At 40.7% G+C, this 21,501-nt stretch overlaps 1 protein-coding gene across 1 annotated transcript in view; it reads right to left on the bottom strand.

Moving 5' to 3' along the window:
* Positions 1-21,501, bottom strand: part of NUP210 (nucleoporin 210) — a 113,001-nt gene that overhangs the window by 34,119 nt on the left and 57,381 nt on the right. The window contains exons 16-25 of the mRNA XM_054033911.1: positions 19,954-20,127; positions 18,277-18,469; positions 17,782-17,888; positions 15,032-15,136; positions 14,793-14,894; positions 5,569-5,697; positions 4,681-4,808; positions 3,699-3,834; positions 2,267-2,329; positions 1,424-1,603 (exon numbers count right to left, since the gene is read on the bottom strand). Coding sequence (XP_053889886.1) covers positions 1,424-1,603; positions 2,267-2,329; positions 3,699-3,834; positions 4,681-4,808; positions 5,569-5,697; positions 14,793-14,894; positions 15,032-15,136; positions 17,782-17,888; positions 18,277-18,469; positions 19,954-20,127 — 1,317 coding nt within the window. The remainder of the gene's footprint in view (positions 1-1,423; positions 1,604-2,266; positions 2,330-3,698; positions 3,835-4,680; positions 4,809-5,568; positions 5,698-14,792; positions 14,895-15,031; positions 15,137-17,781; positions 17,889-18,276; positions 18,470-19,953; positions 20,128-21,501) is intronic.

Raw genomic sequence — 21,501 nt, 5'->3', positions numbered from 1 at the left:
TACTGTACTGAAGTCTAATCTGTAGAGGATGTGTCTATTGCAGAAGACCAATATACACATTGGAATAATTCAGTATGATTGTCAATTTGACAGCAAGATAGATTGTAAACTACCATGGGAAAAGCCCATGTCTTCCAACATATCTGTGACGTGCATAGCACCATAACAGCACTACTTAAAAAATAAATAGTCTTTGCTCAAGACTACAGAGTTGATGACTAGCAGGACTAAGAAGGAGAAGATGGGGTCTCCAGGAGGAAGAGAAGTGAGTGATTCCAGATAGGAAGAGTAACAGTGCAAGACAGAAAGGGAGCCAGACCATCACAAAACGGAAAAATAGGAGGAAGAAAACTAGGGGGAGAAGGGTGGAATGGAGAACAAGAGAGAGAATAGGAAAGAATAAGAATGAGAGGGAGATAGATGTGAAACTTGGTGATTTCTCTTCTCTGCATCTCCTGTCATTTCCAGAGTTTTATCTCTGAAGTGCAGTTGTGGGGACAGGACCAGACCTGATGGTCACAAGATAGGAGATTTGGCTTCCTAGTTCAATCTGCTGCCTTGCAGAAGCCACAGGCAGACATTGCTGTCCCTGAGTTACAGACACAGCAAATACTTTAACAAAATTCTGATCTGTCTCCATTGCTTGTCTCACCTGGGAATCTCCCTGTGCCCGCCCATGAAGGCCAAAGGGCTCCACTGTGCAGTAGTTGCCCAAACCCTACCTCAGGCAAACACAAAGATAAAGAGCTATGAGCCTCATGTGCAACACCTAGAGAACATTGCACTTTTTTTGCTTTAGAAGCAGGTCTCTACTTGTCTGCCTGCACCCGCCTCCAGGCTTAGCAAATGCCCTCACTACTGGCACCAACAGGAGCAGTTCCTGGGTTTCATGGCCTGTACCTGACAGCATGGCACAGACTACAGCAGAGGACTAACTCTGGCCTTGCTTCACTCCCCACAAACTTAGCAGCTGACTGAGATACTTCAGTATTTTGTTATCTAAGGAAGCCACGGACCTCAAAGGGGAAAAGAAAAAAAAACAAAAACACCCTTCCAGGCAACCACGAGGTAACTTCTAGGTATCAGCAGTCTCAACCTTTGTTACTGTGGCAGGGCTGGCCTGGACGGATTCTTTCGGCAGTTTTACCAGTCAAGCCTATAGATGTCAAATGTAATGAGATTGTCCTGGGTTTTGTGCAGAACTGAACTTTCAGGTGGTGAGATGCACAATTTAAGGATCTATTGAAGACATTTCTCACGTTCCAAAGCGAATGCACTAAATCACAATCTGGGGAGTGAGAAATCTTTATCCCAATGGAACTAGTGAAGTTATTGTGACAAGATTTTACTTTTGATTTTGGACACAGTCCACGTACTAAACCAAGATCAACATTAACTGGTTCTGTGACACATGAGATGATACCTGAGACACCACCACAATTTGCCCGGTCTCTGCATCCACAGCTTGAACCACTCCAGTTACTGTCCCATTTCCAATTGCCTCTCCTCTTACAAGGCCAGTGCTGTTCACTGATGCGATCCTCTCATCACTGATGGAGAAAATTATGTTGGACTGAGGTTGAGGGCCTCCTTCTGAAGTAATCTGTAGGTACACAGAGACCAATGCTCATCAACAGATTGCATCCATCACAGCTCTGCTTTAGTTAATACTTGCACAAGGCCAGGGTGCACAATAGGGGGGGTGGCTACACACAGCTTCTTTTCTTTGCACAGACTGCACAAGGACAAATGGGTGGGCATCTTTACTCCCCAACAGCACCTAGACCCCCATCTACCTCACACACCAGAACGGGCCAGGGAATTTAAGGATCAATTCTGCCTCCCCGTATTCCTCGCAGGTGGTGTGACTGCTCTGTGCCTTGCTTTGCGTACTTAGCCCACTGCTGTCAGTTTTATATTGGTGACAGGTTTACTGAACACCACAACTCATCCTGGGAGGGCTGGCTTTTCATTCGAGTGAGATAAATATCAAAATATTGTTCTGGCTACATGCTAAAACAGAAAGGTGGTCAAGTGTGAAGATATTCAATTGGCCTCTGTGCTGGAGAGTTCTGGTCTGAATGTAGCTATGATACCAAGCTAAATATCAACATCCACAAAATAATAATAATAATAATCAATCATCATCATCATAAAAAAATTAAGATAGTATCATGGAAGCAAAGCAGTTAGCACTTCTCTAAGAATGTATTACAACGACTTCTCAAACAGGAATTACAGTGGAACAAATGTAAAAATACCTCACCTGAATCACTGCTCCTATGATCAGGGTAACTTTTCTCGGCAATAGCCTAAATGGAGGAAAGACCTAGAAATGAAAGCACAAACATTTGTGTTCTCATCCCTATCTGATTCCAATGAATTATGCCTCCGAACAGCATATACAGGTTTGTGTGGCAACTTGCTTAGCCTGAGCAAACTAAGCCTCTAGAAAGTGCTGTTAAACCAGGCCCTTAGCTATGTTTGCAGAGAAGTACTACTACACTTCTCGAATGCTGTAGGAGATTAGTGTTTGGACACATTTTGGAAATAAAAGTATTTTTTTCAGGTATTTTACAGGGGAAAAAATGGAGACTGTGCCTGATATAAATGGAAGGGGGCGGGGGAGCTCCCTTTTTATGGACACCCAGCCAGCCAGTCAGTTCACTTTAACTCCCTCTTGGTAGTTGTTCTCTACTTGCTTTACCTGTAAAGGGTTAAAAAGTCTCCCTACATAGGTAAAAGGAAGGGAGTGGGCGGCTGACCAAAAGAGCCAATGGGAAGGCTAGAACTTTTTAAAATTGGGAAAAAACTTTCCCTTTATGTCTGTGTTATTCTCCCGGAGAGCTGAGACAGGGCTGGAACTATGCTGTAAAAAGCTTTGGGCCAGGTACGAAAAATCACCAGATCATACCTAGAAACTACTCATTTGAAATCCCAGATATGTAAGTAGATCAGGAAATGTCTAGGAAGAAGCGATTAGGTTTATCTCTTTTATTTCTTTATGGTTTGTGGACTCCTCTGTGCTAACACCAGGTGCTTTTGTTTTGCTTGTAACCATTAAGCTGGACCTCAAGAGAGCTATCTTGATGCTTAATCCTTGTAATTGTTTTTTTTTAAATCTAGCAAAAAGCCTAAGTACCAAATGTATTTTCTTTCTTTTTGTTTTTAATAAAATGTACCTTTTTTAAAGACCAGGATTGAATTTTTGTCCCCTAAGAGGTTTGTGCATATGTTGTTTAATTAGCTGGTGTCAACAGCTGATTTCCTTTGTTTTCTTTCTCAGCTCTTCCCCGTGTGTGTGTGTGTGTGTGTGTGTGTGTGTGTGTGTGTGTGTGAGAGAGAGAGAGAGAGAGAGAGAGAGAAAAAAAAAAAAAAAAAAAAAAAAAAAAAGGGCTTGAGGGTTGAAGGAATTCCCAAGTGCGCCTTCCTGGGTTTCCAAAGGGATTTTTTGCACTTGGGTGGTGGCAGCATCTACCTATCCAAAGTCAGAAAAAAGCTGTAACCTTGGGAGTTTAATACAAGCCTGGAGTGGCCAGTATTAATTTTTAGAATCCTTGCGGGCCCCCACCTTATGCACTCGAAGTGCCAGAGTGGGGAATCAGCTTTGACAGTGCCAAATTACTGTTTTCATACCACTCTGGCCCCACCATAACAAGCATTTCAGATAACATACAATTAGAAATGAAGTTATTTACTTCAATCTGTTGGAGAGCAGAATTGATTTCTTGTCCATTTTTATCAGCGACTGTTGCTGTAAGGCTGGTTTGACCTATGACCGTGCCGTGAACTAGAAAAGCAGCAGTATGGTCATCAAGAGCTTCATCGAGAGGACTGGAGCAAAAGAAAATACATTAAATTAGGGAGGTCATTGAATGAATTACATTAATAAAAGGGTGACTTAGTGCACAAGGGGTTCATTTATCATCTCAAGGAGTTTTAGGTGACAAAGTCCTAAGCAGAATAATATGTAGGGATCTCAGTTCAGTATTGAGCAGCAGGAATATTGACTTCTTAACTGCCTGAAGCTGGCGTACCTTTACATCCAGGATGAAGCACTGATAGCACAGCACACGTAAGGATACATCACTGATGCCTGAACCCTAATTAGTCAGAGTACAGAAGGCTTCTGTTTCCACTGATACTAGTTCTTAAACCTTCATCTATTTTCAAGTTAGTAAAGATAAAGGGCTTCTAGATGATATGATGATACAGTTCTGTCATTTCTAGAGACTCAGTAACAAACACAATACAATGAGTTGGATACTCTCATACTGATCTCCAGACAGGCATTTATTCACTTCATATCATTTCCACATTCTCTGCTCTTGTGATGCTCAGAATGGAATGAAGTACTACAGTGCATGACTAAGGCCCTGAATCTGAAAAGTGAATGGGAATTAAATGCTCACACACTCAGCTGAACTTGGACCTTAAGCATAGCCACGCCCCACAGAGACTTCTTTCGAGACAAATTTAAAAAAAAACCTGCGTTTACTTTTCTGCCTGCAATTGATTGGGAGTAATAACATGGAGGCTGCATGGAGGCCTTTTTAAAAACATCACCCTTCAAATTCATTCAAAGAGTAAAAAAATACTTCTACAATATTACTTTTGCTTCTTCTCCCTATTAGGGAATTGCTTAGAAATTAATGAAAAAAATACCATGAATCAACTTACACCAGCGACACAATCTGTGATGCTGCCCTCAGTTTTAAATCCATGACGGTGAAATATTTAGCCAGAAAAGGTTTCCTCGAGTCATCCAATACTCTAACATAAGCTTTAACGGTTTTCCCAATCTCCACCTGCAATATATATTCACAATCATTGACTTTTTCCCGGAAAAGGTATTTTCAATCATCATTATTATTTATTGGCATAAATGTATTTTTATTGTAATGTGTAATAAACTTTTAATACTCTAATAAAAATTTAAGACTGAACCCTGAGGTTCTAATGTTAAGCAGCCCTCACTGCCAGGCATCATTAGTGTCAAGCGAAATGAATGAATTCAGGTGTTTCAACTGGCATGGGCATAATTCAAACACCCAGAAATATCAACACTTAATTTTGTATAAGATGTACAGAAACTTGCAAGTAAAATGTTTTTTATCTGACATATGGAAAATGACCTTGAAAAATATATTAGAACAAGAATCAGTCTTCCAAACTCTCAGAAAAACAAGACAATGTGAATTAATATTTTTTCAGAAGAATTCATGTATTTTAATTCATAATCATTTGTATTATGGTAATGCCTAGATGCACCAATTGATAATGGATCAATTGAGCTACGGGCTAGGCAGATACAAAGTAAGAATTCTGCCCTGACGTGCTTACAATCTAGATAGGCAAGCTTGGGAGGGGAAACAATGGTACAGAGGAGTGAAGTGACCTGTTCAAGGTCACACAGTGGCAGAGAGGGGAACAGAACCCCAGTCACAGCCCAGTGCCGTAACTACCACGCCATGCTACCTCTCATGTACTTTAGTCTTACATTATCAGCACAAAAGCCGATGACATTCTGAGACAGTCAACAATACTGGCTGTTGAAAAAATACAAACCTTGTCAACAACTCGGACATACAGTTCTTGTATATCAGATACATAGATTTCAGCTTTAGCTGGAGCAGGGAAAGTCAGACACAAGTCATGAATCATTAGTGTTAAGGTTCCTGGAAATAAAGGATACACCTAAAATGCCAAAAGAAAAAACTATTAGTTGATGCACATTTTTTATTTATTTTAATTTGTGTTTTCTTGAGGACAAAACTTATTTTCCTTATAGTACTGATCAAGTTGGACCCTGAATTCTTGGACATAAACAAGTTTCTTTATCTCAAAGGATCAGGCATGCAGATATTTTACCCACTGAAGCAAAAGTAAAGCTGCAAAATTTATGTAAGCAATTTTCATATCACTGAGGTAGTGTAAATGGCTTCCGGCAACAATTTCTGTAATGAACCCTAATGTGGGGATAGCCTGGGGTCCTGTATTCTCATGCTATGAGGAGGACAAAAAAAACCCAAACAAACCACAAATCATCTGGAGCAATAAACACTTTTCTTGGGGTGGAGAGGGAAGGAAGACTAACTTTCGAACCAGTAGCACGGCACCTACATTCAGAACGTTACCTGACATCATCACGGGAGCTACGTTGTAACTGAGATTGGAAAAGCCATCATTTTGCCCATTGTGACTGCACTTGACTAAGTTTGCTTCACATTATGCAAAAGAATTCCATGTTTAAATACAGACAATAATTACCAGGTAGCTTTTGAAGTTGAATTTAATTTACAAAGGTACTTTATCTGGCATCATTAGACTACTCCACATGGTCCTGCCCTACTGATATTCAGTACAGCCACTCTGACATTTCAGACTGGTGAATGTCACCTTCCTAAGAAGACTGGAGTGCATTCTGCTAGTTCTGCAACCAGAAACGAAAGAAAATTCTCAAGAATAATATGGATTTTTCACTGAAGTAGAGCAGGCAGATTGAACTATGTCTATATTTTTAACAGGTAAAATGTCTGATGTATTAAAAAAAAAACAGTATTTTTAATCATACAGGTAGTTAAAACAAAAGGTTACTCATTTCATGCAGTAACTGTGGTTCAAGCACCCCCTATGGGTGCTCCACTCAGCTGCACATGCACCTCTGGAAGCCCTGAGCAGAGATTTTCTGTTAGCAGTGTTCATTTGGCCTGCGCATTTGCTCTATACAATCTCATGTTGCACCCCCCAGGGTATATCTGGCTGCGTGGGTAAACCGCCCTATTTGAACATCCAACAAGAACATTTCAGAGCAGAGGGGAAGGATAGCAGGTAGTGGGGTTTTTAAATATTAGTTTTTTTAAATACATCAAACATTTTACCCTTTAAAAATATAGACTTAGTTCAACCTGTTGCTGGAAGTGAGGAATAGGTGCACTGATAGAAATCTCAATCTCTGGGATATCCCATGCAGGATCTGAGCATCCAACTCCCATTTGTAGTCTTGAGAGAAGTGCCTGCTGAGCATATCGGCTGTGACATTCTGGAATCCAGGAAGGTAAATGGCTAAGATCTGAATCTGATGGGCTACACACAAGTTCCATAACTTTTTAACTTTGGCACAGAGGGAAGGGGATCTTGCTCCTTCCTGTTTTATATAAAACATGCAAGCCACATTGACCATCATCATTCTGACCGATTTGCCCTTAACGAGGTGAAGGAACTGAAGATAGCCATTCTTGACTGCCCTGAGTTCAACAAGTTGATTTGGAGAGTGGTTTCCCAAGGTGACCATCTGCACTGAGCTGTGAGCATGTTGAGGTGCACTCCACACCCTAACAGTGATGCTTCCATTGTCACAGATACTGTTGGAGCAGATGAAAGGGATGCCTGCACAGACATTGCATTGATTTTTCCACCAATCCCGTGGTGCCATGGGGGGCAATCCCATGGGCTGGGATTCCCCAAAGCCCAGAGGGACCGTAGTTTGCCCACCCCTGATCTAGTGGCAGCATCTGCGGCATCCAAGCATGCTTGGAGAGAGGTTCTGGCTAAAAGATGACCATCCTTAATGATGGCCTGTAAGTTCTCTATGCTCCTTTGGAAGATGTTCAATAATGGATGCAAACTTGTTTTCATTTGTATAGTCCTTGTTGGCCATGACTGACTGATTGTGATCCGAAACTGGAGGGTTGTGGATGATCAGACCTTCCATCCAAAAAGGTCTACCCTTTTCTGGTCCTTGTCATAAAAGGAGTAGACCTGGCATAGTGTTGTCTACAATGCTCGTTTACAGCATCCACCACCAGGGAATTAGGTGGGGGATGGGAGAACAAAAATTCTGAGTCCCAGGGGGGAACGTAATAGTTTTTATCTGCCCATTTACAAGTTGGTGGTATGATAGCAGGAGTTTGCCACACAGTCTTTGACGGATCCAGGAGCACTTCATTAAAGGGTAGCGCAACCCAGCTGGGTGTCGCTGACTGCAAAATGGAGTCAGGAGGTCGTGATGTGAGTCTTTAACCTGAAGGGAGGCTGCCATTCTCTTCACCGGGTCCTGGAATTTATTAAAATTGTCAGCCCTTGATGGTGGCAGAGGCATGACTGCCTTGTCCAGAGATGAAGATGAAATAGGGGTTTGAGGTGTAGCCTCTGTTTGCCCTAGCCTCCTGTTCCTCAAAGGTCTCCTTATGTTGGGTGTTTGGTTAAGGAGACTGTGTGACTCTAGTTTCCTGGACCATTGGAGCTGGAGGTTTGGCAAATTGTTACAGATATGCTGCCCAAGATCCCAGTATGGCCACTGGGGAGGCCCACACAGGAGAGGGGCTAGTACCCAGGAGTGATCCCATCATGACAAATATTGGCGAGGGTCTTTGTCAAAGTATGAGTTCCTAGAATAATGTGGAGGAGAACACCACGCTGATAAGGACGAGACTGAACGTCTTCTTCATCCTCCTCAACATCCTCCAATGAGGTGCCCCAGGAGAAAAGAAAGGAGAATCCTGCAGTACTGGGGAGCACTGGTAATTTGGAGACCAGGGTCATGGTAAAGAGAGTCATTGGTACCCATAAGCAGGGGGGATTCCAGCTCATCTAACACTGACAAGTCCCCAGAGTAATGGAATTCCTGCAGTAGCAAGTGGTTCGGTACCAACTCAGCAGTTGACTTGGGTTGTACCACTGGTTTGGAGTGCACAGGCACTGGGGACAAAGGCACATGCTTTGATTTTGTCAGTACAGATGGAGCTGAATCAGAAGGAACCATTGGTAAGTCTGAAATGGACGGTCCTGATCTGGAGGCAGATGGTATCAAGGCCCTGCCAACACCATGTTTCTCCAAAGTGCTCAAGGATCTCCCTGTTCTGCTGGTACTGGAGAAGTGTCTTTCACCTTCATGGTACCAAGTTGAGAGGTGAAGGCCGCCGATGCCATAGACCCAACAGAGATCAGGACTTCTTGGGAGCTGGCTCCTTGTGGTGGGAGACAGAGCCGCTCTTCTTTGAAGCCTTCCCTGAGACCTCTGAGATCTTCACCTTTTTAGGAAAGATCTTAGCCAAAGTTGAAGGGATACTGGGGCAGGGAGGTGGTCTCATAACCTGACTCGGAAGCAGGTTGAAGGGAGTGCTCCTTCATCAGCTGTTTGGTCTCCTGAATCTTCTGAACTCTAGATTTTAGAGCCCGGAAAAAGGTACATTTTTGGGAGATCTGACTCTCCCAAGCAACAGGTATACTTAGAGTAGCTGTCGCTGATCAGGATAGCCTCCCGAAAAGAGCTGCGGCGTTTGAAACCTCGTGAGCCAGGCATGCCCAGCCAGGCCAAATAAGCTCCCCAGAGGAAATGGGGAAGAAATAAAATGAGGAGAGGAAAAATGGAAACCTCTCACAACAACCTAATTCTATCCTAACAACAATTAACACAAACTAGAAACACTAAACTAACTAAACAACAGCTATAAAATAGGCTGAGATATGCACGAGATGGACATACTAGAGCTCTGTCTCAGGCCAACGTGGCAGAGAAAGAACTGAGAGCGGTTAGCCTGCACAACCCTATATACACCCTCAGAATATGGCATAAGGCTGTATAGAGCACCTCTTCAGGCCGAACCGACATTGCTAATGGAAAATCTCCAATCAAGGGCTCGAGAGGCATTTGTGCACCTGAAGTGGAGCACCCACAGGGACACTACTCAAAGAATAGATCTTGTTTCATTTATTTCACAAGGCCTCCTCACTGCTCACCCCTAAAGTCTACCATTCCAAGATGAAATGAAATTCATATGAACACATCAGGCATAGTATTCCTATAGCCACATGGGAGATCTGACTGAAGAGATTTTAATAACCGAGACCAACTGCATAAACTTCAAAAATAAATTCAGCTTCTTAGAATAACAAAACATTTTTCCCCTCTAGCTGACAGTCTCCCTGTGAAAGTATTGCAAACTCCCTCTTTCTACAGCTATAGAGATGTTTTATCAATACATACCACCAACAATGAAGAACAGTCATCTCTGACATCTCTAATATTCAATTAATTCTATTAGTTTTGTCGAATTTGTTGCCATTTACAAAGAATTCTGTGTGTTAAGTCATGGCATTAACATTCCTCCCCTCCCCCCAATAAAGAATATGATTCATATATATTATTGTTCATTGCAGATAACTCCTAATTCAAATGTATCATCGATGGATGAAATCAAGCATAGCTGCAGAGTAATACTTAATGCATCTTCTTCTGGGTGACTACAGGTATATCAAATCCCTGTAAAAAGTGGGCCTGATACTTAAACAGACCTTTTCCATCTTTAGTTACAATACTGTTATCCTTTTGAAGTTAGAAAATAATACAGCTTTCTCCCTTAGCATTATTAGAAGAATCTGAAGATTTTACAAACATCTTTGCTAACCTAAAAGAAATATTATAATGCCACTGCTGTAATCAACTTATCTTTTATATATGTTATTTCTGAACAATTTTGTGTTTTCATAACACTTTAATGATAGGAGAGTTTACTATAGATATTTTTATCACCTTAGAATCCTTTCCTCTTACTGCTTCCTGAAGTCTAGTATAAAGATATCAACCTTTATCCTGTCACTAAGATTAACTGATTGTCTGTTTGACCATTCCTAGAGGAGTGCTGCTTATGCAAGTAGGGATGTTAGATGTAACAACATTTTGGTTATGGTAACAACCCAGCTAGTTTCAGTTGTTTTCATTCAAACCTCTTGAGAATGGACAGTTTATCTGAGCTGCAAGGGCATTCGGAGTATTAGCATGCAAATGAGCACAAGTGGAATTTATATTATGTGGCCTGCGTTCTTAACCAGGGTGCAACAACTTTAGTTTTGCAAGGTCTCTGTGTATTTATGAGTACAGTTCTGCAAAATTACTCATTTGGGCTTAAAAGTATTTGAGAGCAAATTTCTATTATTGGCAAAGATTACAAGCCTCATTCAGGCTTGAATTTGTAATCTATATGCCAGCACCCCACCCCTTCCTCAAAACAACAAACACATACGATGTATCATAATTTGTCTATTTACTCCACCAATGGTGGAAATTTAAATTTGCACAACCCTAATATTGATTTGTAGCCTCTAGTCTCACTCATACTGAGGCGTGTGCTGACTTCCCTCATGAGTCTCTTTAACCTTATGTAATGTTTCCAAGGTCCACTGACTTTCAACAGTCCCTGCAGAAGGAAGTTTCTTACCCTACACAGGGGATCTCAAACTAGGGGTTGGGACCCCTCAGGGGGTCGTGAGGTTATTACACGGGGGGGTCACGAAGTGTCAGCCTCCACCCCAAACCCTGCTTTGCCTCCAGCATTTATAATGATGTAAAATATATAAAAAAGGGTTTTTAATTTATGTGGGGGGGGGGGTCACACTCAGAGGCTTGCTGTGTGAAAGGGGTCACCAGTACAACAGTTTGAGAACCACTGCCCTACAGTAACTGGAGTTCTTTGAGATGTTGTAATCACTGTTGATCCCACTCTGGGTAAGCACCTGCTTCACACGTGTAGAACTGAATTCTTTTGAAAACCACTGTCCATCAGGGCCACCCTGTGCCTCTTCATGTTCCCATTCGAGGTTATGAAGAGAGGGCAGAATACCCTGCCCCAGTTCCCTCTCAATTCGCAGCCCACATTGCTGAGAAGTGGGGATGGAAGGAGAGTGGTGGGAGTCATGGTCTGATAACATCTTGAAGAACCACCGTTACTGCAGAGTGTGCGTCAGTGCAGCTCCCGCTATAAGTGACTGGCAAGAAGTATTCCTTCTGGATAGTGGAATGAGGCGTACCAGCCGCATCAGTCAAATAATGATCGGAGCTCTGCCCTCCTGAGCTTGGCACCAGAGCCAGCCACCACGTCAAGGTTCAGTCACACTGCCAAGGGCAGCAAGAGGAAACTGAGGGAGGGTTGCAGCTGCCCAGCTCTTTATGCCTTTATATGGGAACATGAAGAGACACAGAGCACAAGTATGGCTCCAGTGGCACCCCTATCAAATCGAATTCCATGTGCACGCACATCTCCAGTGGGATCCACACTGACACATACTCAAAGAAGAACCTTGGGGACATGCTAAGTGTTGAGGACTTGAAAACAGAGGAAGTAATTTAAAGATCTCTTTGAGAGAAAGGGAATAAAGAAAACTGACTGTAGAGCTGCTGGAAGCATTGTCGTCATCCCCGTGTAAGAGATTAAGGAAGAAAAGACAGTTAATTCTTCCTTGAAAAGGGCCAAACATGTCATCTGATGCAAAAATCCAGTCCAACTCACCAGAGCAACAGCCAGGAATTGTGACGAGTTATCATCACCCAATTAATATATATATTTATTTCACACAAATATTTAGGAGAATAGGAAGGGATCCTGATAGGAAGGGATCCGACCAATTTGCATTTCTAATTCTGAATGTGTTCTTTCCGAAGGCACATTAGCACTGATTTATGGATGTACACAATGAAAATCATAACAGGAAGCTGGACTGACAGAGCGTGGAAAAAGATGCAGATTGCTAGAGTTATAGCAATATGTGTTGAAATAAGGGTAGGATGTCTGCCATGTAGCTAGTTTTATTATTACAATAAAAGCAAGTTGCTGAAATGCATTTATGACTGCATTTCTCTACTGTTATCCAAGTCTACCTTCTGCTCCTTTTAAAATATACATTTATATCTCTAGTATGGTGCATTATACATAGTTATAATTTATTGTACTCCATCTTCAGATTAAAAAGTTGAATGGTTAATTCTTGACATAATAAAGTAAATGGAGAGTGGCACATTTTCCCTCAAGGTGTACCAACTGTATTCTGTAATGACCGCCTGCAGACTCCTGTAAGTACCCTGAAAGAAAGTGTTGCCATTCAGGAGATAGGCCCCAATCCTGCAAACACTTATACACATAAGAACATAAGAATGGCCCTACTGAGTCAGACCAAAGGTCCATCTAGCCCAGTATCCTGTCTTCTGACAGTGACCAATGCCAGGTGACCCAGAGGGAATGAACAGGTAATCATCAAGTGATCCATCCCATGTCGCTCTGTCCCAGCTTCTGGCAAACAGAGGCTAGGGACACCATTCCTACCCATCCTGGGTAATAGCCATTGATGGATCTATCCTCCATGAATTTATCTAGTTCTTTTTTGAACCCTGTTATGGTCTTGGCCTTCACAACATGCTCTGGCAGGAGTTCCATAGGTTGACTGTGCGTTGTGTGAATAAATACTTCCTTTTATTTGTTTTAAACCTGCTGCCTATTAATTTCATTTGGTGACCCCTAGTTCTTGTGTTATGAGAAGTAGTAAACAACACTTCCTTATCTACTTTCTCTACACCAGTCATGATTTTATAGATCGCAATCATATCTCCCTTTAGTCCTCTCTTTTCTAAGCTGAAAAGTCCCAGTTTTATCAATCTTTCCTCATACGGAAGTTCTTAACCTTTTCCAATCCCAATCTTTTTTGAGATGGGGTGACCACATCTGCACACAGTATTCAAGATGTGGGCATCCCATGGATTTATAGAGGCAACATGATATTTTCTGTCCTATTATCTGTCCGTTTCTTAATTACTCCCCGCATTCTGTTCGCTTTCTTGACTGCTGCTGCACATGTTTAACTTTACTACCATGAGTAATTCCATTTAAATCAATGGCGTTACTCAAGGTACTAAAATGAAGCACATGCATGACTGTTCACTGAATCAGGACCTAATACTGGTTACAGTAACACTTGAGTATCAGAGGGGTAACCGTGTTAGTCTGAATCTGTAAAAAGCAACAGAGGGTCCTGTGGCACCTTCAGATGAAGAAGTGAGGTTCTTACCCACGAAAGCTTATGCTCTCAATACTTCGGTTAGTCTTAAAGGTGCCACAGGACCCTCTGTTGCTAGTAACACTTGAATAATTTCTAGATCATGGGCAAAATGTAGCATGACACAGACTGTTTTATCATGGAAAGGAGAAGGACAAAACACTCATGAAGTTCAACTCTGGACCCCTCCATGAAGGTCTCATTTATCTGGGAAGCATTTAGGCTGGGATTTACAAAACCATTCAAACTGACATTGACTTCCACGAGAGCAGAGTTAGGCCAGTACCAAGCACATCTGAAAATCTCAGCTTTAGACCTCAACGAACAGCACTACAGAAAGTCTCAGAACAGCTCTATAAAAAGGAAGAACAGATTTTAAAACAGCAACTATAAATATTTAAATCTAACAAATTTACTTTGTTTGTTTGTTTGTTTTAAAGGACAAAAATGCTTGTACCGGATAAGTCATTTATATTGTAGGAGGAGACCTACTACGATAACAAAAACAAATTAGCACAAATAAAATACCTGGAAAATCTTCTACAATCAGAGACATTACAAGAAAACACTTCATCTAGAAAGAGCATTTACTGTCAAATGTTAGTGTCAAGTCTTTCCTTATGTCCATGCCATGCAAAACTAATTAAACTCCTCCGCTGTTTCCTAACCAAAAGGATGGACAATATAGATCTTGACCATAAAGAGTGCAAGAAACTACTCACTAGATCTTGCTGTCAAATGTGGTGTGATAATAGAAAATGGAAAGGCACCAACAGGAAAGAAAATCAAAGGATTTTTACAATCTCTTAGTAAGTGCTTCCCTTCTCTTTATAATTTGTTAACAGTACAATTTATTACGAATCATAACAAGCGGTTATCTCTCACCAAACCAAAAAGGCAACACTGAACAATGAGATTAGCATACTCAGATCATTAAAATAAATACACTGAAGTATTATTCTACTCACCAAAGCAATGCCTCGAGCTTCCTGATAAGCCACTTTTACAACATTTATAATACTGGTGTTGATGAAAAAATACCCAGAACCCTCTTTGATGAGGAGCTCTGCCTGCAAAAAGGAAAAGCACGTGGGATTACATCTTTTTAGTACATTGCCAAAATTGTAAAACACTTACTCTCTGAGCGTTTGTGACACTCCACCTCCCCCCAGATAAAATTAAAATAATTAGTAAGAAGATTCTTTACCTTGACATCAGGATGATTGTAGACTGTAACATCACTAGGACTCACTTTCACATCTTCTACAAGTATCAGCTCAATGGAGGCAGACACAGGGATAAGAGGTTCATACTGAAAGGAATAATGCAAATTATTGATCAATTGGGGTAGCACGCAATTAAAAGCCAAAGGAGAGTCAGTTATTCCTCTATATAGGAAAGGATGGATTACCTAGATACGTAAATGGGCAACGGAAATGGAGATTAGGTAACAGAACATCTCCAACGATCAAGGTACAGATGGAGTTGCTTATCTGTTATGTATGCAGAGGTACACAACGCATGTTGCAGTGTTCTGCATTATGCCCCAAAATGCAAGACAAAGAGCATAGGTCTGTGCATTAAGAGCTTGGAAGGATTAATTCATGATGATTGACATACATGTGTAGGGTTGACATACATGTGTAGGGTTTATTAGATCACCAGAGACATTTTGGAGGCCTGATGTTACAAATTTAGATAGAATTCAGTCTTTCTTGTCCTTCCACATTTCCTTTTCGGAATTACACATAAGTTATCCACAAAAATCAACAAATAAAATAAAATCAACCCACAATTACTTGCAAGTACATAACCGCTATACAAAATTGTACTACAGAATCTGGTTTAATCATTTGATCCCAATGACGTTAAGCAGGAAAAATGCAGAGCAGCCTTTTCAGGGGAAGTTAGTATTATATCCCCATGCAAGCCAATTAGTTAAATTATTTTGCTCAATATAGAGAGGGATGTCATCCACAATGAAACACTTGGGTGCTTTACTTAAAGAGAGGACAGTCAGTCAGGACATCTTAATTAGCATAGCTATTAACAAGATATTTGTTTTGGGGTTTTTTGTTTTTAAGAAAAAAACAAAACAAAACAAAAAGAAGTGCCAGCTTTCTTTGCCATAATGTTCATGCTGCAACAGGAATGAGCAAACAAATCAGTATTTTCTGTCATTTAAATTACTGATGTATGTGTCTGGTTACCAGAAACTGGCTGTGTAACCAATCTTTGCCTTGGCAAAATACAGGTTTCTCCCAGAAATTCAAAATGAATGAAAGCCAAAAGCTGGTACCTTAGAGGTGTGTGAAGTCATTTTGTGTGGGTGTTTTATGGAAAGGATAGCCCAAGAAATCAGTCCAGCATATTTTGGGGGGTCAGAATGTAGAATTTTCCAAAGTCGAAGAAAAATTCTACAAAGTCACTATTTCTAGGTATCTGTCGATCTCTCAGACTGCCTACCTGATGTTTGGTGTTGAAATGATGAAATATAGGGCAATTGTTATTTGTTTGTCTTAAAATAAGGTAGAATTTGAAGGATCATATAGTAATACCAGGGTACTATTACATTCCACTTTCCTTACAGGAATTATAGAAGAGGGACTGAATAGGTCAGGGGAAAAAGAGACACAGACCCATTCACCCTCTATGTCAATTTAAATCTAGTTCTGTGTAATCATGAACAAAAAGAATCATTACCATCAGATGGTTTCCAAGAGTTGGTTTCAGTCTAATTCCTAGTTGGGCACATGCCCACATGATACAAAACAACTTCCCAACTGTAACGAATTGGGATCCTTGCTGGCAAACTCAATGCAGAGCCAAGGACTGAATGGCAATTCTGATTATCCTCCCACTCCTACAGGATCTCACCTCCAGAGCAGAGCTGGGGCATACTGACAAAGCAGGGACGAATTCACATGACTGCCGTCCAAATGTATGTTATAAGCTAAGATAACTTCAGTCTCCCGGGCAATAAATTCCGCACTTTGCTTGAATCCTACATGCACCTACGCCCCTAGCAGGGTTTTCAAAGAACCACTCAGAAAATATTTTTAGCAAAGCCCGGACGCTGTTTATTCTATTTTACACAAGTAATTAGACCTCCAAGACAAACGATATGTGATGCAGGGTTCTTTTGGCTTGTTTGGATTTGGTTTTTGTAAATTAGTAACTTGCTCTGTACAAGTCCTAGCCGATCCCACAAGGAAATGCTCACAACCCTCCCTTCTCCAGTTTAAAAATAGGTATTTTTCAAAAATTATGTCACTAATTTGAGTCAGACTTCACCGCTTACTGAGACTGCTTTTTGCTGCCCACCTTCTGTGTGTTTATAAAATGTCTACTTAGTTAAGCATTTTAAGGCAGATACTATGGCTCTTTATATATCTATATACATCCCCTAGCTAGCACATGGCTGGTACGATACAAATAATACCCTCACTGCTCTAAAAGACACAAGTCAAGTCGAACTACAGAGATACAGTCTGACAATCGTCGATGTGTCAGAGTTGTAAAGGCTGAAACTTTCTGTTCTATTTTGCAACTACATTCTAAATACAGTTGTTTCCCCAATGACAGTTGTATCAAGCAAATCGTTGCTTTGGTGAAGGACAACCTGACAAAACGTCACTAATCCATAAAAAACCCCGAATCAAAGAAAATGAAGCGAAATAAAGTATGAAAATTCTTTATAATCCTCTTATCCAGATTGTGAAAAAAGAACCAGTTATATTTAAGGTAGGTAAATAACTAAGAATAAAGAAAAATAAAACAACTGGGGACACTATACAAATAGACTGATGTGGTTCTGTCTTGGGAAAATGCTAATAAAAGGGTTCTCTTATTATTTTTAAACTCATTAAGCATAATGCAGCAAGGAAATGAAAATATAGGGCAATCCTCATTAGGGCACTATGGGAAAAGCAGAGAGTAAATTATACTTCAAAGTACCGGTATATTCACTTTAGCTGCACTGAGATGAGACTGCTGGTATCCTGTCGCAGTAGCGGAGACAGCAGTTGTTCCAGACTCACGATGAACTAGAACAGTTTGCAAGCCTGAAACAAAAACAAAGTGACAGATTTACAACAGGAAGAGCTGTTTACTAAATTTCAGCTTAAAGCACTCCCAATTAAGTCATATTAATCAGGCTGCGGGGCAGAAGGAGAGGGGAGATTATGGCCATTTAAAATTAATGCTCAACATCTTTTCCACTTTTATTTTATACATTTTTAAACATCCAAGGATTTTTTTTTTACATGCAGATTTCTCTTGGAAAAATTTCACACCATTAGAAAACAAGCTTTAAAAAATTAAAGGTGATTGAATGTTTTGCGGGTCAGATTATGGAACTCCCTTTTCTTGGCTCTAGCATAAACATCACTAATTGTAATTAACCCAGTCTTCCTCCAAACAACATAGTGCTTAATCTTAACTGATCTGTACCATGCATTTTCTTCTGACCACTTCCATCCTCTTTTAGAGACAGCTCCATCGGCATACTGGGCTCAATGTTGGCTAAGGAAACTTTTGTTGATTCCCAGTTAATACCAAGAGAACTGAAATTATCAAATTTACGCCCCTGCTGGTCAAAAGCAGCCAAGTCCAATACTGGATTGCGATAGTTTGAAACAGGAACCTGAAAAGGAAAAAAAAAAAATTTGGACTGGAAACTGAAGAGATGCTAGGATCCTTTTGATCCCTGAAAAACAGTTACATGCAGCAGAATGGCAACTTTCAAACAAAGACATCACCTTGTTGATTTCAATGAGATTTTTAAGGTAAAGATTTGTCATTAGAACATTTCATAAGAAAAGTAATGGTAAACCAATATTAGATTGTACTTCAACTTTTTTTTGTGTGCCAATGAGTCTACTTATAAAACACTTGAGAGGTCTCTGGATTCTGAAAAATGAAAGAGGTCTGGAGATATTAAACTTGCTATTACACACAAGATGCATTTCAGGGTATAAATCTTTCAAAGGGCTACTAATGATACCATAAACTACAAGTCTGATGCCTGAGGATCAACAGTGACAACAGTTCAACCCAAAACTGTTTTATAACATGTTAAAATATCTACCTCAAGACATTAAAAAAGGACAACAAAGAAAATATATATAGTTACACATAAAGGCAAGACTTCTAATTTTGTGAAACTAAAATGTTTTGTACTTACGAATGCTGATGCTAGGATGCCATGAATGTCACATGCTAGCAGGAGAGCACAAAGTTTTACTCATTTGGATGATGGAGTCATATGTCCTTAACATAGGCATAACCACCAAATAAACATTGCCTATGTATTCTGGGACAGATTTTCAAGCATGCATGCACTTTTACATACGCCCAAATTCAATGCACAACACTTTCTCCCACGCTAATTCATGCACGCATGTAGGTATTTGTACACAAACAGTTGCGCCTATACAAGTTAGGCACATGTGCGTACTCGCAAGCATTTTAAAATCTGGCTCTATCGATACAATAAACATGGACTATCCAGATTAGAATCAAAGGGTATGAGGAACAACTGTTGTACCCAGAAAGAGTTGTCAAAGACATATTTTTGTTTAAAGTCAGAGAAACAGCGTAGCTGACCTGCATTTTGTTTACACTAAGTTTTCAAACAAAAATACAAAACAAGGATGTTATCAATTACACACCAAGAACTGGGAGGTCAGAAGAAGGGAACAGAACAGAATCAAATTTTGCAAGAAACCCATGCATAGCAGAGAATACATACAAGGGAGGAGTTCCTCTGTCCTTATCCCAGATGACTCATGAAATCCTAGGAGACGTCACTCCAGAGCCCCTCTGACAGGGGCACTTGGAGGTCAGGGGACATGACCCACATGGTTTTGCACACACATCCTATTAACTGGTTTGGTCCCTATGCACACATTCAAACAATCCTCTTAATGCCCCTACATTCTGATTATTCTTGTTCCTAGCACGGGTGGAGTTGGAGTTGGAGTGCTGGTCAGTCAGAACATAGGTGCTCATTACTGCTGCTCTTGCAGCCTGTGAGCACGGCTGTTTCGGGATACTGCAACATGGAGGCACAATTTGCCTTTTAGAGGTGAAATGAGTGGATTGCTCCTGTGTCATTATCAGACTTACCACTTGCTTGTTTTGTTGCAGCAAAGGGCAGGAGAGGTCAAGTTGAGGATTTGCATAAATAGGAGTCAAAGTGAGTCGGGAAGGGGCTGCGCAGATAAATTTCACAACGGCAGGTTCGATGGCTGGAAAAGGGTTGGTAAGTGTGGGCTTATTTCCAACGGTTAAGGCAATCACCTGTATGACATTGGGAAAGTCAACAAGAAAGCAAAGAACAACAGAGTGCAAGTATATTTTACAGGTATAACTATCCTGCTGGAGGCATCTCAGTTATTTTCTGGTGTCAAGACAGAATAAATAAGATATGATATGAAGGGCTCATGAGTTCATGCCCCAATCACTTTCTATACCACAGACAGACAAGTGAAAAGGATGCATTTTAAATGCTGTTCCAGACCATTATCAAAGCACAAATTTTCAGTCCCTTTTCATAGTTATTACTATCTCACCAAACTGAAAAGAAGGCGGCTTTCAGAGCTTATAAAGACAGTCATCTGGGGTCATTCCCTCATAGGAGGGAAAGGAAGCCAACACAGAACTGAGCTGGAGGTCCTGTAGCCACTTCAGCAGCTTTAAAAACGACATTTGTTTTTTCATTTTTTCCCTACAGCTCTCTCTCACATGATAATATCAGACTGAATTGAGTGCAGGCACCTTGGGTTTTCCCCTTGTTGGCTGCCTATGAATAATCCCTATCAGCTATTGGTGAGAATTATTGCAATGCCATTCAAATGTGACCATTTCTGTATCATGAAGGTTCCGAATTATATTTTCTTACAGAGGTCCCCGATGGAGAGGTAACAGCAAGAAACTGTTTCTTTTGGACTAACCCTGTTAGACTCAATTGGGTTTTGTGCAGTAAGCATTTTGGGATGCCAGCTACATTCGGTAGTTAATAACCCTTGGAAGATGATTAGATAACTGGTCAAAATGTAGACCACAGCAAGGCAATATACAAACTGAACAGTATCTGCAGACAGGGGAATTCACTTCTACTACGTATTGCAGAAACAAGCACTAATGGATCTTGGCTGTGTGTGTACCCAATCTTTGAGCATTAGAGCTGGACACCTTCCCATATGTGACTGGAGAAGTGGCATACCAAACTGGTACACCATGGAGAGAACTTGGGGCCCCCTTATTGATATTTATTCAAGTCAATGGAGCTACACCAAGGATTAGTTTGATCCAGTATTGCAAGTTAGACTAAAGAGTTCAGTCTCTTCTTAAAATAACCTTTTGCAATTATCTTATTCATGGTAAATAAATCCTTCTAGCTGCTGTTGAATGTATCTGTTTTAATACCTTCCATGATATACAGTTACTATGAACTGGCTTCATACTACAATAAAGCCATTGTAATCCTCTTTATAACAATTTCAAAAATGCTTCACTCTTGATTGATACCAGACTGAACAGAGTTCATAAGCAATAGGCAGTCATGTACTTATTCAAGTTCCATATTGGCTTATTACAAAAGCTGTTAATCATTTGGAGGCTATAGTTTATCATAAATCAATCTGGTTTCTCTTCTCAATTACTCTGCCCAGG

This window comes from Malaclemys terrapin, chromosome 7 (assembly GCF_027887155.1).
Source record: "Malaclemys terrapin pileata isolate rMalTer1 chromosome 7, rMalTer1.hap1, whole genome shotgun sequence".
NCBI lineage: Eukaryota > Metazoa > Chordata > Testudines > Emydidae > Malaclemys > Malaclemys terrapin.
The sequence above is the reverse complement of the archived record's forward strand: the minus strand, read 5'-3'. Positions and strand labels throughout refer to the sequence as shown.